The sequence below is a fragment of the Acomys russatus genome, chromosome 7 (assembly GCF_903995435.1).
Source record: "Acomys russatus chromosome 7, mAcoRus1.1, whole genome shotgun sequence".
Classification (NCBI taxonomy): domain Eukaryota; kingdom Metazoa; phylum Chordata; class Mammalia; order Rodentia; family Muridae; genus Acomys; species Acomys russatus.
The window spans coordinates 527,677-552,070 of NC_067143.1; the positions used below are offsets into that span (position 1 = coordinate 527,677).

Sequence of the window (24,394 nt, forward strand, 5' to 3'; positions counted from 1 at the left end):
AATGCCTACTGCCTTGAAATTAGGAACTGACAACAGACAAAAGTAAGGATGCTGCCTAAGCCCAATTATGTGACTCAACAAATTTACTGAGGTTACTTATGAGAGTATGTCTGAACAGTTATTTATAGAAGCATAAATGACTTAAAGACAGCTGCATAACCAAAGCCCAACACAGCATAGGTGGTGATGGCTCACAAAAGCTGAAACTTTGAAGCTCATTGTACAATCTACAGGCAGTTTGGCAGGTTGGAACTTGCCCTTTACAGATAGCCCAGTTAGCTTCTGCCTTTTTTAGGCAGATCAGCTGGTCTGAGAGTGTCTCTAAGTTGTCAGTACTGCATATATACACTTGGGAAGGAAGGAGCTTATAAATTGCTATATAACAGGGCAAAGCTGGGCTGTTTCTTTTATGGTGTTATCGGTTGTATTATGGGTGGGTTGTACATATTAAAATTATGTGAGCATATTTAATGAACTAAAAGTTATCTGATTTTTGTCACTAATGATTTAATAAAGCTTATTATATTGAGCTTTTCTCCTGCCTTCCAGTGGACACACACAGTAGAAGTCAGTTCCATTAAACAGGTGAAGGAGACTTCCTTTCAGGCTCGGCGTCTGTAAGGTGGCTCCCACGCGGGGTCAACATGAGGATCAAGAAGTGTTATTTCTGTTCGGGGCCGATCTACCCTGGCCACGGCATGATGTTCGTCCGCAACGACTGCAAGGTGTTTCGATTCTGTAAGTCCAAGTGTCATAAGAACTTCAAGAAGAAGCGGAACCCACGCAAGGTCAGGTGGACTAAGGCCTTCCGGAAAGCAGCTGGCAAAGAGCTCACGGTGGACAACTCATTTGGATTTGAAAAACGTAGGAATGAACCTGTGAAATACCAGCGAGAGCTATGGAATAAAACCATTGATGCAATGAAGAGAGTTGAAGAGATCAAACAGAAATGCCAGGCTAAAATTCATAATGAACAGGTTGAAGAAAAACAAAGAGCTGCAGAAGGTCCAAGACGTCAGAGAGGTCAAGCAGAACATCCATCTCATCCGGGCTCCTCTTGCAGGCAAAGGAAAGCAACTGGAGGAAAAAATGGTCCAGCAGTTACAGAAGGATGTGAACATGGAGGATGCTGCCTAACGGTGCTGCCTGCAACCAGCCCCGTGGACACTGGAAATGAGTGGAGACTGTCGGCCCCTAAGTTGTTGATCGGTTACGTAAGGTCCCTGAGACAGAGGCTGCTCACCCGCTTCCCTCCTGAGTTGCAGCGTGGAAGCGCATCCCATTGTGCACGATAGGTCTCAGCTGAGTTTCTGCTCACGCAAACACAAAAGTTCGTGTGTAGGTGAGGATGTGAACTGTGGGTATGCCATGGTTCAGCCACTGTACCAGGCAGCGTTTCTGTACTGACTGTCTTGCTAGTGTGGAATCTGTAATGATGTAATATCGTCTTTGTACTAGAATAGTCTGTTAATTAGGGGAGCAGAGATCACCCAAGACCTAACCCTTCTCTTGACAACCGTCTCTTGTTTTGGTCTACTCTGTTTAGTAGCTTCTTGTAGTTGCGCAATGGCCTTATATAAGCAGCTGCACTATGCTGGGCTGTCTGACCCGCCTCAGCTGTTCTAGTAGGCAGCTGTGATGTGGGGTAGGCGGACTGAATATACTTTACCTGGATGGTACCTTATTATTCTTGCTTTGGAGAATGCGCAATACGAGTTTTGACTTTGGTCCCAGCAGGGATCCCAACCCAGCAGTGGTCTAGAAGTGGAAGAATCTTGGTGCCTTTCAGAATCAAGTGTGTGGTTTTCTGCTTTGCTTTGTGTTTTCTGTTTAGCCCTGGCTGTCCTGAAACTCACTATGTAGACCAGGCTGCCTTGAACTCACAGAGATCCGGCTGCCTCTGCCTCCAGAGTGCTGGGATTAAAGAGTGAGCTATCATAACACTCAGCATTTTTTATTGTCCTTAAAAATCCAACCAAAAAAAAGAAACTCATGTTCTTGGAAAATAGCATTTATGGATAGAGTGCTGCCTATTTGTATATAAATAAAAACCCTTTCTAAAGTAAAACAAACAAACAAACAAACAACAAAACAAAACAAAACAAAACAAAACAAAACAAAAAAACCAGGTGAAGAAAATGAATAAAAACCTTAAAGGAGTACAGGAAAATACACACAAATAGGTGAAGGAAATGAATAAATTCCTTAATGAAATACAGGAAAATGCAATTAAATGAGTGAGAGAAATGAATAAAACCGTTGAACTCACGAAAATGTAAATAGAAGCAACAAAGAAAACACAAAATGAGGGAATCCTGGAGATGGAAAACTAGGGAAGAGAACAGAAACTACAAATATAAGCATCACCAACAGAATACAAGAGATGGAAGAAGGAAACTCAGGTGTAGAAGATACAACTGAAAAAACTGATACATCAGTAAAATAATTTCAACAGAATCATAGATGAAAAATTCCACAACTTAAAGAAAGTGATGCATATAAACATACAGGAAGCTTATAGAACACCAGATAGATTGGACTAAAAAATGTTAAGTGTACAGAACAAATAAAGAATATTAAAAGGTACAAGAGAAAAAAAGTAACATATAAATGTGGACCTATCAAAATTACACCCGACTTCTCAATAGAGACACCAATACAAGAAGGGTCTGGACAGATATCTTACAGACACTAAGAGATCACAGATGTCAGACCAGACTACTATGCCAAGCAAAACTTTTAATCACCATAGAGAAAGAAAACAAGATGTTAGTCTACAAAAAAAAAAAAAAACAAAAAAACAAACAAAAAAAAAAAAAAAACAATATCTATCTACAAAGCCAGCCCTACATAAGATACTGGAAGGTAAACTCCAACCCAAGGAGGCCACCTACACTCAGAAAAACACAGAAAAAAACACATCAGCAAAACCAAAAGAGGAGAAGTACACACCTACCCAACAACAACATCAAAATAATAGGAATTAGAAATAATTGGTAATTAATACCTCTCAATGTCAGTGGACACAATTCTCCAATAAAAAGGCTCAGGCTAACAGAGTGGAAGCAAAAATAGGATCCATCATTCTGCTGCAAACAAGAAACACACCTCAGCAACAAAGAGAGACATTATTTCAGAACAAAGGGCTAGAAAAAAAATTTCTAAGCAAAAGGACCTAAGAAGCAAGCTAGAGTATCTAACAAAATAGATTTTCAAGCAAAATTAATCAAAAGCATTGGGAAAGGACACTTCGTACTCATCAAAGGAAAAATCCACCAAGATGATACCTCAATTCTGAACATGTATACCTCAAATTCAAGGGCACTCTCATTCATAAAAGAATAATTAGTAAAGCTTAAGACCCACATTGAACCCCACACATTATAGGGGAAGGTTTTAAAGAGAGAAACTAACAGAGAATTAATGAAACTAGCATATATCTACAGAACGTTTACCCAAACACAAAAAAATATGCATTCTTCTCAGAATCTCATGGAAACTTCTCCAAAATGATTAGTCACAAAGAAAGCATCAATCGATACAGGAAAATTGAAATAACCCCTTGTATCTTATTAGATCACAATGGATTAAGTAATACTCCATTATCATCAGAGAAGGAGATGGTCTCCATGCTTCTGACTCCATACCTTGATGCCCTCTCTCATATTCTTACATTTGTCCTTATAACTCTGTTACTAGAATAGGTGTCTGTTGGGTCACTGAAGACTCTACCACCATTGTTCTCTTTTATCATAAGATTCTGTCCATCTTCATATGAGCTTTCTGAGGCCACCTTCTTCCTTCTGCCCATATGTTTAAGAGATGGCTCCCTTCCTTCTATGGTGGATACTTGATGACTGACCAGCCTCTTTAGCACATTTCACTAACCCAAAACATCCAGTGAGAGGTTAACTTAAGCACTGGCTAATCATAACTCTTGCCCGTACTAAGCCCATTTCTCTGTCCTAGAGGGTGAACAACTGCCTTCTTCCCTATTGGCTCCATTGAGCACTGGTAGAATTGTTCTTTCTAGGGAATGGTGGTCTGTCAGAGGTTTCATGATTTTAAAAGCTAGTCATGACTTGGTATGGGTTCTTCTCAAAGAAGTCCTGGGTTTTGGTGAGTTAGGGGGCAAGCTTGGGAACATTCTGGGAAGGCTACTGATTCATCCATACTGTGATGCTGTGGGACTTGTGTATACTCTGTCTGTCAGAACTTCAGTTATGGCTTCAACAAGCACTGTCAAAAGGTCTGTCCTTGTTATATGCTAGTTAGTATTCAGTCCCCAGATTAACATTAAGTTACCTGTTAGAGTGGCCAGAGCTTTGGATCCTGAGTCAGACTCCCTCACTCCAAACCTGACTCTATCCTTTGATAAGCTCGCTTATAGTGGCAAACACAATTTTTACCTCATAGGTTTGGTTTTCAGAATGTAAAATCAGTTATGGATTGATGCACAATAACTACCTGTAGTTGTTAATTCTAACTGTTACATTCTCTAGCCAAGACACCTAATGACTACTTGTATAGCAAGTTGTGGTATGATTTCTAGGACAGTCTGTTGTACAGACTTGGTCTTGTCAGTTGCCTATCTTAATGTTATTCATTGCTGGAAACCATTGTGGAAACATGGATTGAGGAATGATTGCCTCAGAGAAAAGGTGCCCCTGCATCTTTCTAACTCACTCAAAAACCCTTCCCAGGAACTTTGTTGGACCTTTTCATCTTCTAAACTCCATTGTTATGCCTGTTCAAAGGCAAGGTTCTTAGAATTGTGTGTGACTCTGCCACCAGCTTCTGCTCACCTCATTTGTGAAAACCTCCTCTATTATGATGCTTTCAGCATTCATATGGAACTCTCAGAAGAGTATACGTGATTGTGAATTCTTGGATCCCCTGGGACAATCTTCACCTGTGTCATTGAGGTGGCAGCAAAGCAGACTTCTATAACATGCCATGCTTCACCTCACATCACCTTCACTGACTACCTGACTATACAGAACACTAATCAACTCCCAAACCTTGGAAACATGGAGGATTCCATTTCTAGTGTATACATATGGACCATTCCTAAGCCCACATAATCACCTAATGAAGCCATGAAAAAAAATTGGTTACATATTTTGATTTGCTTTTAAATTACATATATGTGTTTTATATTTACATCATTTATGCCCTCCTTCTTCTCCCTCCAATTCCACTCCTTTAAAATTTCATGTCCTCCTTTAATTATTATTCTCTCTCTCGCTCGCTCGCTCTTACAGACAGACAGACAGACAGACACACACACACACACACACACACACACACACACACACACAATCTGCTGGGTCAACTTAGCATTTTTGTATGTTTTTAGGGCTGACCACTTGCTTTCAGAACAAAAACTCTGTACCTGAGCCATAGGACCAGGACATCTGCTGTGAGATTGTGTCTTCTATATATCTCAACATTATGGTTACCTAATGAAATTTAACCAAATATCTAATGTATACTTTTACATACCGGTTTCATAATACAGGAAATTTTCTTTTGAGGCCCGTATCCAGTGTTTCTCTTCTGTCAGCCTAACTCACAATCTGTTAAGTTCAGCTCATCATGGCCTGGAACCTGACTTTGTAACTAAAAGAAATCTGGTCTCTTTATGATCAGCTGCTATTCTAGTTTACGAGTTTGCTCAGACAAGAAACATAGACCCCCTTTTCCTGGGTGTGGTGTTTGGATAAGCATGACTCCCATAGGCACTTATGTTTGAATGCTTGATTCCCAGTTAGTGGAACTTTTTGGGGAGTATTAGGAGATATAGTCATATTGGAGGAGGTGGGACCCAGTTGGAGGGAGGGCATCACTAAGGGTGGGCTTTGAAACACACATTAGGCTCACTGTCTCCCTCTGTCTGAGGATCAGTATGCAAAGCTCTCAGTTACTTCTCCAGCACCATGTCTGCCCATGTGCGGCCACACTCCTTTCAATAATGGTAATGGACTAATCCCCTAAAACTGTAAACAAACCCCATCATTAAATGCTTTCTTATATAAGAGTTGCCTTTATCACAGTGTCTCTTCACAGCAATAGAACAGTAATTAAGACATTGAGGAAACATTTGGACTGAGAAAAACTTTAGGTTATATTTACAATGACATTCCTTTCTATATTAAGAGAGAAAACTTTTGGGAGTGTTGTTTGTTTTTGAGATGTCTTCTAATATAACCCAAGCTGGCCTTGAATTCATGATCTTCCTGCTGAATTTACCCTTTTGTGCTGAGATTTCGTGTCTTAACTATGAAGGTTGCAGTGAGTGGAGCTAAGTTTATAGCCATAGAACAGAGTGGGGCCAGAGAATGATTAATTAATTCAAAACATCAGGACAGGGGCAGGGGTAAGGATGAGGGTGAGTGTAGGAACAGGGGCTAACTAAACTGACTTGATGGGGTTTTTGATGAAGACAGTGTGGGGTGATAGGGTATTGGGAGTGGGAACAGCAAGATTGGAAAATTGTCTACATAGTGAATCAATGGAAGCATTGCTAAAACTAAACCAATCAAATCAAGGAAAGAACTAAAGGTCAAATACTAGACAAAGAGAACTTAGAGGAGAACCTTTGTCCTCACTGGCTGACTCCTCCAGATTCTTCAACAATTCTTCATTGTTGCTGTTGTCATTTTTTGAGACAAGGCCTTATTATGCAGCCCTGGCTGTCCGAGAACTCATTATGTAAACCAAGTGGGCCTGGAACTCACAAAGTTCCACCTGCCTCTGCCTCTCAAGTACTGAGTTTCAGGCATATCTTCAATCATTTTTTTGTTGTTGTTTGTTTGTTTTTTCGATATAGAATTTCTCTATGTAATCCTGGCTGTCCTGTAATTTGCTCTGTAGACCAGGGTGGTCTCAAATTCAGAGATCTACCTACCCTTGTCTGCCCCCCCCCCCCACCAAGTGCTGGGATTAAAGGCATGTGCCACTGGTGCCCCACTTGTCTTCAATAACTTTTAAGATTGCTATCTGTGGGTAGAGATTAGGGATATCTTTGCAAAGTTGGGGCTTCTTCCCAGTCATTTGAGGTTTGTGTTATCAGAGATAATTTAGAGGCCAAAGTAAGGAACTGTGAAGCTTATTACAAGTAGAAAGTAGGATTTTGAACAGTTCATTTTATGAGTACACTTTCATGCAAAGGAAGATTGTTAGTGAGCTTACGGTAGAAGAAAAGGGCAGGAAAGTCCATGAATATGTGGTTTTTCCCAAAATAGCTATATTACTATCTGTCAATTACTTTTCTGCTGTTGTGACTAAAGTCTCATGATCAAGGAAGTGTTTATTTGGGAATAGGGTTCAAGAGGGCTAGGAGTTTAACATTATCGTGGCAGAGGAGAGCGCACATCTTGAAACCCAAGTAGGACATTCAGACACTGAACTGGAAATGGCATGTGGCTTTTGAAACTCATAACCCACCCTCACTAACACACTTCCTCCAGCAAGGACACACCTATGAACTTTTTAAAAACAGCACCACCAACTGGGAACCAAGTATTTGAATTTCAGAAAATTGTGGACATCTCACTGAGCCTCCCCTTTTTTTGCCTTATGTGGGGTATTCATGTATAACATGGTGTCAGATGCCCAATGGAAACAAGTAATTTTGCAAAGCACTCTAAGACACACAGAATGGCTTGTGATGAAGCAGAGGACAGCTAGTGGTCATCTTCATTGGCCCTGCTATATGCTTTTAAGTCTTATTTCTGACAGGTCACATGATTTCCCACTGTGATGCACAGCTCTCCAGAGGCATCAGCTTTAAGCAGCCATTTGCTTCTTTTGTTTTCCTAAGCCTATCCAGCTAGCCTAAATATAACAGGGTTAGATTGCATTACAGTAATGGTCTCCCTTTGAAAGCATCCATCTTGCCCTATTGGAGAGTCCTTGCATTATTTGCATTATAAAGTATGACATCTGGAAAATCTTTTGCAGGTAATCCTAATGAGTAACTCTGAGGGTAGAAGCTTAGGAATTCATGGAGATATTTCTTAAATTCTATTAGGGAGGGAGCAGCAGTGTGTCTACAAGTAGGCAGGTAGAGAAGTGAAGTCCTTTGTGAATGCTATGATCACCTTCTCTTTAGGAGATCATTAATTAGAAATAGGTTGATATTCTTTTTTTTTTTTTTTTTTTGGTTTTTCGAGACAGGGTTTCTCTGTGTAGCTTTGGCCATCCTGGACTCACTTTGTAGACCAGGCTGGCCTCGAACTCACAGCGATCCGCCTGCCTCTGCTTCCCGAGGGCTGGGATTAAAGGCATGTGCCACCACGCCTGGCTTAGGTTGATATTCTTCATTCACATCCAAGGTCAGAACTATTACATCCTTCCATCCTCTGACTCTATATTCTTAGAAATATTTCTTCTTTATATAGTTTGGAAATGTACACAGATAACATAAGTAAGAATGCACTGGGAGGTGGGAGTGGAGCAGGGAGGATACCTACCCTCAATTCAAGGAATTAGTTGAGGTTTCCATTTGTTTTGTTCTCTTCTTTGTTTTTGAGACAAATTCTTTCTATATAGTCTATATTGTCCTGGAACTATTATTTAACTCAGGCTATCCTGGAATTTATAATGCTCCTTTCTCAGCCTCCACAGCTCTAGGATTATAGGCCTGTGCCACCACACCTGACTGACTATCCCATTTAATTTTTATAAAGGGTCTCACTTGTAACTTGAAAAAAAGAACTAGATATAGGACACCAAAGTCATATTGACAATGCTAATGCAAAATTTACAGTAAAAATAATAAAACACGGACATATACTATGTATACAGAAAAGCTGAAAACCAGATAGATTTATAAAGATATTTCATAAAAATATTTTCCAAAGTCAGGTGCTTTGTACATGCCTGTAATCCCAGCATTCAGGGAGCAAGAGGCAGGAGGATCATCATGAGTTTGAGGACAGCCTCGTCTACAAAATGAGTCCAGAAGAGCCAAGGCTACACAGTTAAATCTTCTCTTTTTAAAAAAAAATATATAATTTATTAATTTATTCATATTACATCTCAATTGTTATCCCATCCCTTGTATCCTCCCATTCCTCCTTCCCTCCCATTTTCCCCTTACTCCCCTCCGCTATGACTATGACTGAGAGGGATGTCTTCCCCCTGTATATGCTCATAGTGTATCAAGTTTTTTCTTGGTAGCCTGCTATCCTTTCTCTGAGTGCCACCAGGCCTCCTCATCCAGGGGACATGGTCAAATATGGGGCACCAGAGTTCGTGTGAAAGTCAGTCCCCACTCTCCACTCAACTGTGGAGAATGTCCTGTCCATTGGCTAGATCTGGGCCAGCTGAGAAATCCTCTCTCAAACAAAGTAAGGGAAAACAAAGCAAAACAAACAACAAAAAATACTTTCCAATGTGTAGAGGGACACAGCACATGAGGACACCTGTTCCTGCAGCCTGTGGTCCATATTCTCTGCTGAGGCAGAAGCCCTGAGAGAAGAGTTTCCTGGATAGAAGCAGAACACTGGCTTTTCCTGTGGCCACAGAATTGTTTTCTCACCTTTCCTGTGTCTGTATTTAGTTAGTTGTTCTCTTAACTCAACACTAAAACACAGCTCTCACACATCAAAGGGAATAAGAGAGTTTATTCTGGAGCCAAATATAAGTGGCCGTGGCCTAGAAAGACAGATTTGGTTCACCTAAAATTTTATGTTTCAATGTGGAAGCAATTTCATTGTAACAGAACAAAGTCATAAATCAAAGTGCTTTTTAAATACACTGGTGCAAAGGCTATAAGGGTGGTCACAAGACAGTAATCTCAGCTATTGGCCTCAGATGTGATCTGATAGCACTCTTAGCCCTTTGATTGGTGAGGAATAGGCAATTTTTAAAATTCTCAATGGTTTTTCATCTGTTTATCATGATATCAGCTTTAGCTCTATCTGCTACCATAGGTCTAACACAGAGGTGGGCAAAGATTGACTTTTTAGTGGGCTAAACACAGCACAAGATAAACTTTACTTAGTCTCTGGGCCTGCCACATTCTACTCTCTCTATAACATTGCATTTCTAACGAGCCCATCAGTCTTTGTGAGGACAGCTTCTTTCCAGGCTTTTGAAGGCACAGTTTCTCATTCATACCTGTCATTGGCTGTGTAGGTTGTTTCACACATACAATACATGTTTTTAAATGGCCTAGGCTCTAGTAGGTTGCGTCCATCCTTTGTTTTGAGACAATACTTGATTTATCCCTAACCTAACACACTGCTACCTTGCTTATTATGTTGGTTTTCTTTTAACATGACTGGTATGTACTCATCCTCTGTCCTATATTAAGAGCAGTCAACTGCTATGAAGCACCTGGGGCCAGGAGAAGGGGAATTGCTAAGAAGGATCCGAAGGTTGGTTTCAATAATTGACTTGGTTGGACTCAAGATACCTAGCAGATCAGTAAAGCACAGCTCTGGGTGTGCTTGTGATAGTGTTTCCAGAGACAGTTGGTTCAATAGTACTCTGACCTAATGAGAGGTTTAATCCCCTGCTGGTTTAACATTAGAATAGACTGTTATGGAGTGATAAATGCACAGAAGGTTGAGTTGGAGGAAATAGACCATTAGAGGGAGTGTTCCTGGTTACTCTTCTGCTTGTCTTCCAGTGGGCCATGACATCATGAACTGTTCTGCTCTGTCACTTCCTCCCATTCGTGATTCACTGATTATGCTGAGGAGCAAAATAATTCTGTGTTTCATTAAGTTGGTCAGGCAGAAACCACTGTCCTCACAGCCTCTCATAGGAGATCAGCATGCATCTCATATATCAGCACCCCCAGCTAACACAATCTTGCGGTTGAATCATGTCAGGAAAAGAGCAAGGAGGGAGTAACTGTTTAAACAATGAAAAACAACTATACGGGAAATAATAATTCCCTACCCCAAAATAGAAACATACTCATGGCCACTGTAACAGTGTTGAAGGAAACAATCAGAATCCTCAAATGTTCTTTTCCCTCTCTCATGCCCAGCCCAAGTGTCTCTGACCTGTCTCTGAACCTGGGTCTTTGAAATATCTACCCCATGACTCAGGGTTAAAGGGCAAGCAATACTTCCGGCTGCACTGTACTTTTCCACTGGCTCACTGTGCGTGCTAAAAAAAACCCTAGGAAGCCCACTCATTCTACCAGCCCACTGCTATCTCTGTTCTTGGTCAGAGGAAGCCATCATTTTATGTTTTTCCCAAATATCTTGTGTGATGTTTGTTGCATGGTGTGACTTTGTGGTATTCCTTGGTTCCTGATTGCTAAGACACCCTTGAGCCAGAAAATCCTTTCTTAACCCTAACTCTGAGCTTGTCTCCTTCAAGAAGACAGTGCATTGGAGTCTCATTTAGCCCCTAAAGGAGACTGGAAAGCTCCTGGGGGATTTGGCATCATTTAGGATTTCACCAGTTCTAGACACCCCCATCCAGTCTCAGTTCTGTTTTCTTCTGTATTGGCATTATTTTTAGGCAAACATCTTCAAACTTAGCCACCAGCAGCTTCAGAGTGTTTTCCAAAAACAAAGGCTGTTCTCTCCTAAGAGCCAATATCCTGACTTTTAAAAAATGTGTTTGCCTGCCTAAATCAGAAGTTCATATGTCTAAAACCTCATTAATACAGGACCTCACATGTGCTCATATATTATGTGACAATCACATGTGCATGAACATACATGAATGCTAGGTACTTTTCTCAACCATGTCAACACAAGTTTTTGTTTAATTGTTGACATTCCAGCAACATAGATATTATTACTGTAATCATTTATTAAGAAACTAAGTCAAATAGGGACTGTGCAAAGTCCCTAAAGTTGCTCAGTTAGCAATCTAACATGACAAACTATGTAGCTTATCCATCTTTTCATTTAAAAAAAAAATCAATTATTGAAACAGCACATTAGAGAAGAGCTTACTACACTGAGGTCTTCTTCCATCGTTTGAATGCTTTAAGTGTTGCCATTAAAGCTCTCAAAGTTGTTTAGAGCTCCTTAATTTTAAAATACCAGAGCCTCTGCTAATTTGTTGAAAAGCTGACTCTGTCTCTAAGACGCACATGCACGATGTCTTTGACGGCCATTCATAGGCACACTCTTACACAAATATGTAACACACAATAGAAACAATATACAACATACAAAATGTAAAATAAATATGCAATGCATGTACCCATAACAATGCACATATGCAACACACATTAAACACATAATACATAGAACATACATGAAATATATATACAATACACAGTACACAACCCAAAAAATACAGAAAAATGCAAGTGACATTCAACACACAATAGAAATATATAATACATGCACAGTATACAACACACTTATTCAAAGCAACACAGATAACACATAACACAGCACATGCCACACAACACAGAAAAGCAACACATTTAGCATATATAAGACACAGAACACACACTAAACACATAGCATATACAGTATACACATACACTTCCCAAAACAACATACATAACATACATGAAATAACAAATACAGAGAATACACACAGTACATGCATTATCCACCATACTCAGAACATATATAACAGAGAACATACATATACCGCACACACTGTATTCTACATATAACACACACAAGACACAATATACAATACACACATGACATACAAAACACATACACATTACTAATACCATACACACCGTACTATGGAGTCAATGCTAGGAAATAGCTTCCTGTTTTACAGAAAGACACAGGCTTCTTGAGAGAGAGAGAGAGAGAGAGAGAGAGAGAGAGAGAGAGAGAGAGAGAGAGAGAGAGAGAGAGAGAGAAGATGCTTTCCAGATCCAAATATAAATCCGCACATAGTGGCTTACAGCTTTTGTAGCAGGACCTATTTATCTAGTGGGAAAAGTCAGTAACTGAAATGATAGACAATGAATTATCAGTGTCCTTTAAAACCCCAGACAGCTGGTAAAAGGATAAGGAAGCTGTAGCAAAGTCTGCCTATTGTTAACGGGCAAGAGACTGTTTTCTGTGACTTGCAGCAGTAACCGTGTGGTGGTTCTCTGCTCTTTGCATCTGGATTCTGCACTGCTTCTTGAGAACATGGATAATCATGTCTAGATTGTTGCCGTTATTACAATTCTTGTTCCTCACTACCTGTTTTCCACGTGGTACACTCAATCAAGTTGAAGTTCAGTTGTAATAAGAGAGTGGAGGGACACAGAAAGAACAAATAAGGTCTCTGTAGCTGTGAATCTTCTGTGGGTTTATCTGAAAGCAGAGACAGAATGGAGAACCAGAGAGTGATGAGGAGGTGAGTGGCACTAAGGCTTGGATTATATGCCCACAAAATGAGGTATGTTAAAGTCATAACTTTGTATCCATAATATGACCTTAGTTGGGAAGAGGGTCACTTATTAAAATGGAACCTGGGTTTCAGTAATACTGAAATAGAGTAGGTCCTTAATTCAATAATACCTATATCCTATCAAAAAAATGGCCATATGAAAAAAATCACGTGGGGATCTGGCAGCAATTGGAATTATGCTACATCATGTACAGCACACACAATACATGTGATACAGACACACTGGACAGCTAAGAAAACACAGGAAAGGATTCCTCTCATGACCTCACCTGCCAGCAATCCAACTGCAAACTTCAGGTTCCCAGACTGTGAGATGATAAATTTGGTGTCACATTGCCACAGTTATAGCAAAGGAAGGCTTCTCACCTTTAATCAACTCCCAGGTCCTGTCTCCATACTCACACCCATACATGCTGTTAACTGGACAGTGACAAGGGAGGATGTGACGAAGCTACAAGTTTCAGAGGTGAAATCAAGCCAATCTTACCACTTCTCATAAGGTATTTCAGGGGCAGAAATTGAAGAACCTAGCTGGACCTCTACCTCAAGCCAGTTGATGGTAGGTGACAGGGATCAGAGGACTGTAATTGACAGAATTAGAACCAGGCTAGCTTTGCATTGAACTATGGTGGATCCAGAGATTCAAGGCTGTTTAAGGTGCTAAGAGCAAGCACCTTATCCAGCCTTGCTCAACACACTCCCAAAAGCTTAGTGAACATCGTGGAAGAGAGAATAAAAAGAATGTAAGAGTTGGAAGATATGCAGGCATCGAACCGGGGCTTGTGCAAGACTGGACCCATCAACAGCTAACCATCAGTCAGGGAAGAGCTCATGGGCCTACCTCCTCCTTATTGAACTGTACAGGTTACTGACAAATTCTGGGAGACATCAATTGCCTTAAGGTGTATACCCAAAGGTGAGCCACCAGGCTCCAGTGGAGAGTTCTAGCCCCATGGTCCACATAGAGGGTCCTGATTAAAATCAGGGGGTAACAAAATAAAGCAAAAAGACATGAATGTAGGAAATGGAATCATAGAGAGGAGGAAGAATGATAAGGGCAAGAGGAAGGTAAGAAGATGGTGTGAGAGAATCCAGGATACTGTGTGTGTGTGTGTGTGTGTGTGTGTGTGTGTGTGTGTGTGTGTGTGTGTGTGCTCACGTGCATGCGTGAGCATGCGCACACGTGCGTGGGTGCGTGCATGTGTATATACTAAATTGTCAAATAAAAAATTTAAACAAAACATAATGTTAGACTACTGAGGAGAATAATGAGCAAAACACTAGCATCTGCAGTTAGAATCTCCTATTATATTACATCATATTTATATTATTTTAATATACTTCAATGCTTATTAATCAAAGCAAAGTTAAAGGGAGAACTGCATTTCTTTCTAAATGTAGAAGAACACTGGTCAATCTCACTAAAATAATTTCTTATTGAGTCGACCCTGAGGAAGTATCCTTAGTGAAAAATTCCTTTGGAAAATGAATAGCCCATCACGTTCATCCCTTCATTTTATCACCCTTTGCCTCTCCTGGTATCAAAGGGACAAAGTGACTTCTCATTTCTTCCCAGTGGAAGCAGAGCAAGGATACTTCCTTCACCTTGATTCAAGACTTGGCTTTTGACTTCACCAGATGTGACCTAAGAGGAGTGTGTAATATGTTGGTCTTGTGCACCTATATCTGACACTAACATGAGGAAAAGAGGGTGTGCAGGGTGTAGGGGGTGGGGGAGCAGAAGAGAGGTATATATGCAGGCAGAACATGGTATAAATAATAAATAAATCTTAAAAAAAAAAACAACTGTCTTCAAAGTCCAGGGAAAAAAGAGAAGTAGACCACTAGGAACAACTGCATAAGCTAGGGGAGTACATGTTAGAGGAATTTTTGTTTTTGGTCTCTAAGCATAGTATAGCTAAAAATTCTTTTATGAATGGCTTTTTTAAAAAAAGATTTTTATTTATTTATATATATAGAGTGCTCTGCCTGCACGTATGCCTGCATGCCAGAAGAAGGCATCAGTCACATTATAGATTGCTGTGTGCCACCATGTGGTGGTTGGGTATTGAACTCAGGACCTCTGGAAGAAGAGTCAGTGCCCTTAACCTTTGAACCATCTCTCCTAAATGTACTGTTAACTATCCCATTCTCCAGGCTCTGTCCTGGCAGTCTGGGTGGGATTACCTTATTCCCTTAACTCCAATCTAGGACCAAAGTTAGCCCGTATGGGAAGGAATGCCCATTTCCTGATCAGCATTTACTTTAGGCCAGAGGTTTTTCAAACTTCCTAATACTTTGACCCTTTCATACAGTCCCTCATGTTGTGGTGACCCCCAACCACAAACTTACCTTGTTGCTACTTCATAACTGTAATTTAGCTACTATTATGCATTACAATGTAAATATCTAATATGCAGGATATTTGATATGTGACCCCCAAAGGGGTCCCAAACTGCATGTTGAGAACTGCTGTTCTAATGCAAACCTCAGAGACAATCTGTGTAAAAATCAGTATCGTCAGGAAGGTCTGCTAATATCTGAAGTGAATCTCTGCTGCCACCCCCTTATCATGGTCATTCTTTCTCCTCTTAGTCCTTGAAATGTGTACTGTGCAGCTAAAATTCGGATAAAGATTTCATTGGTTTCTTCCCTGTTTGGTCCATTATACTGTAAATCCCATGAAGCAGAGACTGTGTTTGTCACATAAATGTTGCTAAATAAATGTTAGATAAGGTTGACTTGTCAGCCTTAGTGGGTAAGCACATGTGTCTTCCAGCTTAGTTCAATCCTTAATCTATATTTCTCCACGATGGCGGAAATCCCATGATACAGAGAATGCATTTCTCTGTCTCATTCTCATGTCTCAAGACATGAGGTTGATTCCATGGCAGATATATTATCTGTCTGTATGTCTATCTATTTATATTCTTTCTGAGACAAGATATTTTTTGTTTGTTTTGTTTTTTGTTTTTTGAGACAGGGTCTTTCTATGTAGCCTTAGCTGTCCTGGACTCACTTTGTAGACCAGGCTGGCCTCGAACTCACAGCGATACACCTGCCTCTGCTTCCCAAGTGCTGGGCTTAAAGGTGTGAGCCACTACGCCTGGCCTAAGATATTGTTTTGTTTTGTTTTTTAAAGATGAGGCTGACCTGAAACTCAAATACTCCTCCCTCAGCTTCCTGAGTGCTGGGAATACATGCCTGCATCATCACACCAAACATGGAACACTTGTGTTTAAAGAGAAGAGCTATAAAACCAGCCTCAGTCTATTGTTACGGTTTGAGTCTTAAATATGCCTTGTAGGTTCAGGTATCCATATATCTGTTCTCTAGTTGGTGGCACTGGTTAGGGAGGCTGTGGTACATTTGCAGCATGTAGCCTCACCCAAAAAAAAAGGAGTCCTTGAAGGTTGTACCTGCTTCTGTGGTCTACATTGTCTGCCTCCTGGCCTGTGCTGTCTGAGGAGTCTCTGCTACAGGCCAGAGCCACAAGAAACCCAGCCACAACTTCCTAGCCATGATGGACTGAAGGCTGAAACATTAGCTAAAGTTTCCTTTGTTACAGTTATTATTATTTTTTTTTATGAAACTGCACTTGTTTCTCTTACTTTCTCTCTTAACCTGGCTATCATCTAAATAATCGAGACTCTTTTCTATTCACTTACAAGGCTTTACAACACAATCTTGAACAGTCAAAGTCTATTATTTACCCTTTATGTTATCCTGACTCAATCTTTGCCAAAATTCCTAAGCAACTTGCTTTTCATTTCTTTCTTTGCTCAAGTTGAATCTTCTACATATCTCCTGCACCTCTGCCTTGGCTGCATCCCCTGATGAATCCTCTACTTCCTCCTCTAACTCCCCCTTCCCACCCCCTCCCACCACCCACTTCACCCTCATCTCCCTCACTCCTGTGAAATCCAGCTCTATTGTCTCCTCCACTCATTGACTGGCTGTAAGCTGCTTTATTGACTTATCAGGAGGACAGCTGGGGAACAGAGATTACACAAAATATAGATAGAAAATTCTCGAAACAAATCTTGCAACCAGATATGGGGCATACAGAAATCAGAATTTGAATTACATAAAACCCTATGCCAACATTCTTTCCTCCCTGCAGATATTTCTGTTAGGTATTTTGTAGCAGTATTTGTAAAAATGTAAGTGTTGGTTTTCATTAGAAGTATTCTGTACAAGCCAGAAAGAGCCATTGAGAGGATTTGCTCATTCTGCTGGTTTAAAGCTATACATCTAGGAAAATCAAGGTCACACTTTCAGATTAAGTCAATCATGTCATTTACCACTAACATATATACTGCAATATTGGTTCTCTTGGAATCAGCATCAGACATGAACAGTTCTTCAGACTTCTCTCACAATACAGATTAACCCAGTGCCTGTTACAAAGCTTTGCTGATCTCTATATATATTCACAGAATGAATAGTTAACCCTTATTTTTACAGTTTTGGATAATGGTTTTTAGATCAACATTCCATACCTTATATCAACTCAGAGAACAGCATTTTCTTAGTGTAGTGAAAGCCCTACGAAACGTCATTCTGTACAGGCAATTGGCCCTGCTCCCCGCAAGGCTTCAGAATGAGTCACCTGCTTAAATCATCCTGCTTTCTTAACTCAAGACTCCTCAACTAATAAAGAAAAACAGACCTAAATTTTCCCTAGCTCTTTTGACTCTGGCATCTGTGCTGCTCCTGTCTATTACACCTAGTGCTGCCAGTTTGCTACAAGGCACCTGTCAAGTTAAGAGTCAAACCAGCCTGGTCAGCAAAATGAGGGGCAGCATCAGCACCTTGCACACAACTGTTAATGCTGGCCACTTAGGTGAAGAGTATTCAAATATTGCTAATCATTATGACTATTCTTATAATACAGTGATTAACTGTTGAGCCAATATGGAAACTACATGTGTTATAGTATTAATGCATGTGATATACAATTTGGTCAGGTTGTGCAACACTACAAAATAATAAAACTTATGACTATATCATCAGCCAGGTAGGGCACAACCAGACTGATTGAAGCTGAAATACATTTCACTGGACATGAGCAACACTCTGATACATATCTATAAGCCAGGCATTCAGGGGGCTGAGGAAAACAGGCTCCAGGTTAAGCTGGAACACATACTGAGACTCAACCTCCAAAAGTAGCTGAAGGGAAGGCTTTTACTGACATATTCAAAGGCTGAAACAGCCAGGATAGTGCCTTCAAGAACTAAGAGACCCAAAATGGTTCCACAGAATGGCTTGCTCTCCCCATTAATATTAAGAAATGGCATCATCGCAATGATAATCACTGATTTTGGAAGTCTTTCTTCCTAGATGTAGCAAGAGTTCCAGACAGAGGAAGAGTCCACGGGGTCTGCCTGTTTATAGATAAGTTTGGTGACTAATCCGCATGATGATGCCTTGGCTGTGAAGATATAAAGAGGCAGATGAGGGCTTCTGTGGTGTCCACAGTGACACTCAGGTCTCCTTTCATGAAGTGAAAACAACCCAGAAAAGAAAGGCTGTCCAGAATGCAGCGAGCCCATGCAGAATAAGCTATATGGATTACATAAGCATAAAAAGGGACAAGTATAATTCTTTGTTTGGTTACTTGATTTGTTGATCACAAGGAAATTTTTATTTATATTCCTGTTTCTATTATTATAATGTTTTTATAGCAAGACAATTAAAAAATAGCTTACAATAAGATACAGAAGAAGGAGAAGGAAGAGGAAGAGGAGGAGGAAAACAAAGGTTGGGGTAGAACGAGGGAGAGAAAAAGGAGGAGGAAGAGGAGAAGGAAGAGGAGGAGGAGGAAGTGGAAGAGGAAAGCAAAATGCCAGCCACAAACACCAGATTCCTGAGCCTCAGAGCCTGCATAAGCAAGAGCCCTTGTGCATGTAGCCAAACAGCAAACCAAAGGCCAGAGAGGCGAAACTTTATTTATTCAATACCTTCTGTTGAAAGATTTCATGGAAACTGCATCCAAGAGTCAGAAAGAATGAGGGATTGCAAAAATATGGCAAAAGTTTCTCTTACTCTCAAATACTAGAAAGTTCATTGAGATGGGTCACTTTAATCAAGAACACAGCAGCAAGTCTACCCAAGAGACAGACAGAAGCTTGCAGTGTGAGCTTATAGCAGTGTATCCTGAGGTGAGAAGATGTCTCCCAGAACCAAGAAAAAACTCAGTTCCCTTGTCCTGAGTAAACTCTGGGGACCTTAGGGACAAACTCCATTAAATCTGTTTCTTGGTTTGCATTACCAAACATTGGATCAGGTCAACCCTCTGTCAGTCCTTCTGAGTTTACTTCCTCAGTGGCCTTTGAATCACCTCAGGAAAACCTTTTCACAATCATGAGCACCTCAACAAACAACTACAGGCAACTAAGGAATACTGGGAATGGGAGGAAAACCTTCTCCAGGGAAAAGCACACCAATAGCTTATCCAGTTCCAAATGGTCAGCTCAGAAAACAGGCATATAGTAACAGACTGAGAAGGTTAAATTGATAAGGAAACTGAGGCAAAGAGGAGACAAACTATATATTAACAAGCTGAGACTGACTTGTTGTAACAGTGAGAGGCTTCAACTTTCGCATGGGATGAAGGTTTAGCACACTTAGAGGGACTGGGGAACAGATTACATGCATGTGCGCATGCATGCATGCTCGTGCACACACACACACACACATACACACACACACACACACACACACACACACACACACACACACACACAGCTACCAGGAAGTAATGGATATAGTGTATGGTTTTGCTAGGCACCCATCATTACATTTAGCCATTTTAATTTGTATATACAATCTCTCTTGATTAAAAAAATTAAGGCACTATGATAATACATAGCAGTAACAAATAAACTCATAATTTGTTGTAAGAAATTTTATTAGGGGGGTGTTAGGCAATATTTGGCAGCCTTTATTCGGTATATGCAAACGTTTTCTCATTGCTGTCTACATGGACCTCTTCCTCATTTTTAGTTTTGCTCTATATACAGAGAAAAACTGCACACCCCGAAAACCTTAAGATTTCATAGAATGAGGGCTTAATTTCATGCAACCTTTTGGGAAGAGTGACTGGAAACACAGGTCATGGTCCAATGACCTTGCTTATCTCTGCTTTATTTGAATATCAACATTAAATAAGTCTAGCTGTTATTGTTTTAAGTGGGCACGTTTGTAGTTTTGAAGATGGCAGTTGTTTAGCTTAGAAGATACTGGACATCAACACCTTAAAAAATATGAATCCAAATGACACACATAGAATGATACAAAAAATTAATATTACATATGAACATACTGTAACACCATTAGGTCTTGTAAGACTCCAGGTAAACCTTATAGAAGACATAAGGCTCCCTTTGTAACATGTAGTTTCTTGCATCATAATCATCATTAAATTTAAGTTTACACCATCTAACAGAATTTAGAAGAGGAAGTCCTGTTAAAACTATGATGTTAAAGTTAATATTGATAGACTTTGGGCAGAGGATCCCTTTTATCTTTTCCATGTACAAGCATCCTGTTAGCTGGTTTTATTATAGACACCTTTGTAACATGAGATAAACAATAGTAGCCTCCTATGCTGAAAATAGTTAACCTTTTGGCTGTTTTTAAATATATAGTGTCTTTTTTTCTGGTATTTTCAGTGAAGTAAAACTCTGTGACAGTTATTTAGTATTATTCATACTTAAAAGCATTTGAATCTCTGTAAGAATTAACCTGGTGATCTACAGCTCCACAATCATGGAAAACGTGAGAGCAGAGAATCAGAGTCCATAGCTGAACCAGTCTCCGCCAAGCAGCCCCGTGAGGCGGATTCAGGTTCCTGATGCCAGACAAGTGTTCTTTGTGACTGTGCAAATGCAAATGGGGAGCGTGATCCACCTAAAGGCTCTTGCTGTTTGTGCAGCCAAATAAAGTGTTTCTGTGAGTGACCATTAGTTGGCAGCCTCTGGTTTATAATCCCCAGCCAGACACTTTCCCTGACGCTGCCCTCCATGGGAATTTTCCTTGTCTAAAAAGTGAGCCTTATGATTCAACACTGGAAGGTTCAAGGATTGTGCAGGGCTAATAAAATAATAGTCGTGCTGAGATTGGGGGCTTCCATCTTCCAGGTTAAAAGAACTCCCCTGTCTTACCTACAAACCAGATGACTGCTTGCATCCTCAGAAATCAACATCCAGAAGACAAAGACCAACGCTGGATGGCCCATGGGTTACAGTGGCTTTGCCATGCTGTCTCTTTAGTCTGTATACCAAGAGGAAGAAAATAAATGCTAAGAGCAATTGTGACTTTCCTGGGAAGATGTGAATGACTATTCAACCCAGTTAGGGCTCCAACTACAGCCCAAAGAAACAATTCAAGTCTAACTTGCTGAATCAATAAGTTTTCTAAGGTTGCTTGCAGGAGCAGAGGAGAGGGCTCACATATAAATGCATAGGTGACTCCCTATCAGCTATATCACTAAAAGTCCCAGCCCAGCATGGGTGATGACTCAGAGAACTGCTTTCATCCAACTTCCTGCCAACTCTCATGCTGCACTGGAGAGCTGTCTCTAGTACCCTTGTGAGGAGGGGGTTGTGAATCTGTAACGTTCTCAAGCTTTTGAAGCATTTGAGCTGCCCTTTACATTACATGAGGAACTATTCTAAAAGGTCACAGCATTAGGAAGGTTGAGAGCCACTGCACTAGATGAAGAAGTGGTTTTGATGTGATTATGCTATGGTATGGTCATCCAGGAATGTTTGGTGTGGGGCAAATGCTCAGCACATCGTATCAATTGCTCTGATGAACACATCCACATCCTGTTTCCTGGACTTATGAGGATGTTAATGGACTAGGTGGACACTATATTCCCACCACTCAGCTGAAGATGCATCTGAGGCTCAAAGTTGTTACATGCTGAAGCTCACAGGATCATTTTTCTCTTAAAAACACACCTTAGGTTGCATCGAGTCTCACTTTCTGAACCATATTGGCCGAGTTCCTTTCGGCAAAGCTCTTTGGATGGAGTACAGATAAGGACTAGATGTCATCTTAATAGGCATGTGAAATGGCTTGGGGGAGACTCTCCCCACAGTCCACCAAAGTGATAATGCCGCATGCCACGCTCTGGGGAGCTTCATGGACACAGTGCTAAATTCCGTTTCAGCCTGTGAATTTGGGCACAGTATGCCTCAGCCAGCTCTGTCTCTGTCATTTCTTGAAGATGCCTATCAAATTAATTACAGGATAAGGCAAGAAATCGCATTACACTTTATAATGGGCTAATTAGGTAAATATATTAGAAAGTGCTCCCCATAGGGCAATTTCTTGGTTGTGCTGTTGGTAATCAGCACTTGTCTTCCATGTGTCAGAACATCAGAAGCAACGACACTTGCTTTCTACATTATGTCATACTAATGAAATGAGTTGAGTGGTGCATGGGGAGTACACGGTCCTATGAATACTGCAGTTCTTGGAAGGAATATATTGTGTCAAGGAATGTGAATTAAGTATTGATCCTCTGAGCATTGCGAACAGATGTAGAAACATTAGAGAGAGCCTTCTAGTCCCTCATATTGAATTTCTTGGCTCAGATAGGCTGTTTGTGGGCCAGCTGATAAGCTCTGGAAGTCCCCAAAGTAGCCTCCTCCGACTGACTTTGGATCTCCATGATCACCGTGGACAGCAGATGGTGAGCAGATGGAGAGTCAGATGGCTCTACTTTCCAGAAAAGAGGCAGAGCCATTTATCTTTGATGTATGTGAAGCTAAAGCATGAGGTTAGTCAGTTCCTGTTGAACAGACTTAGGAGAGTAAAGCTTGAAATGAGGGTGAAGGTATTGTTGGAGTTGACGGTAGGCTTCTTCTCATGATGACCATAACAGTACTTGGCAAACAGCAATGTCTGCCTCATTTTCACACAACTGAAATTCATGGGGCACATGGGCTGAAGAATCAGGTTTGGAAATGAGCAGGATTGAGGAGTTTCCAGATGCTCAAAGATAGAAAATTACAGTCAATTCCATGTAGCAAGAGAAGCTATCTCCTACTATCATGATCCTGAACAATTAGAGTCCTTCTGGATCTAAATATTCCAAAATCTTGGGAAGAATAATCAGACTGGGGCTTGGATCATACACTCATTCTTTGACGAGGACCTTTTTTTTTCCCACAGGAGAAAACAAGACTCTGAGTTCTATCTTTCGTGTAGATTACATAATCAAAGGAAACTGTGGTGCTTTATGAAAGAGTATGGGCATTGAACAGCTTCAAATGAGTTAGTTTAGTGGAGAGAATTCTGGACCAAAATGGCCTTGGCCCACACTAAGGTATTCTATAGGGTGATTGCCTAAGTGCTCCTGTGCTGTCCTTTATAGTCATCACTAGCCACATGTGGTTATTGAAATTTAACTTTAAAAAGAAGTTTAAGACAGTTCTGCTACTCTGCAGTGCACTATCATTGCAGTCTAATAAATTAACTTTTCTTTCTGAAAAAACAAAATGTTTACTTTATCAGTTGCCTTAGCCATATTCCAAGTCCCTAGAGCCATATATGTTTATAGGCCACCTTTCTGTCTAGTAGGAATACTGACTGCTTTCTTTATCTCAGAATGTTTACACACACCTTGATGCTTTAGTGCCATATTTATGATGTTTTCTATGTTAGTGGCACTAGGGACTGAACCAGAGCTTTGTGCTGTAGACATATGCTCTACACTTGAGGCACAATTGGAGCCCCAACCCTTTACCATTTTGTTTGTCCTCTTACAGAACTTTACTTACAAAAACAAATGACAGAAGAAGGTTGCCTAACTTTAAAGTGTAAATAGATGAAGGGAGGAAGTTCTGGACTTTATTTTTTCCTTTCAAGGTATTTTAGCTCAACTTTAAAGTGTAAATTGATGAAGAGAGGGAGTTCTGGCCTTTATTTTTTCCTTTCAAGGTATTTTAAACTGGCATGTTTAAAGTATCATTATTTATTTTGAAACTGTGGAAACATTTCTTCTATTCTTTCTTTAAAC

The 24,394-nt window shown here is 40.4% G+C and overlaps 1 protein-coding gene across 1 annotated transcript; it reads left to right on the plus strand.

The window, feature by feature from the left end:
* Positions 1–601: 601 nt before the first annotated feature.
* On the plus strand, positions 602–1,194 carry LOC127192053 (probable ribosome biogenesis protein RLP24). The gene is given in 2 exon segments (XM_051149392.1): positions 602–959; positions 961–1,194. Coding segments are annotated over 2 exon segments (492 nt in total). The 5' UTR covers positions 602–644; the 3' UTR covers positions 1,138–1,194.
* The last annotated feature ends 23,200 nt before the right edge of the window (positions 1,195–24,394 follow it).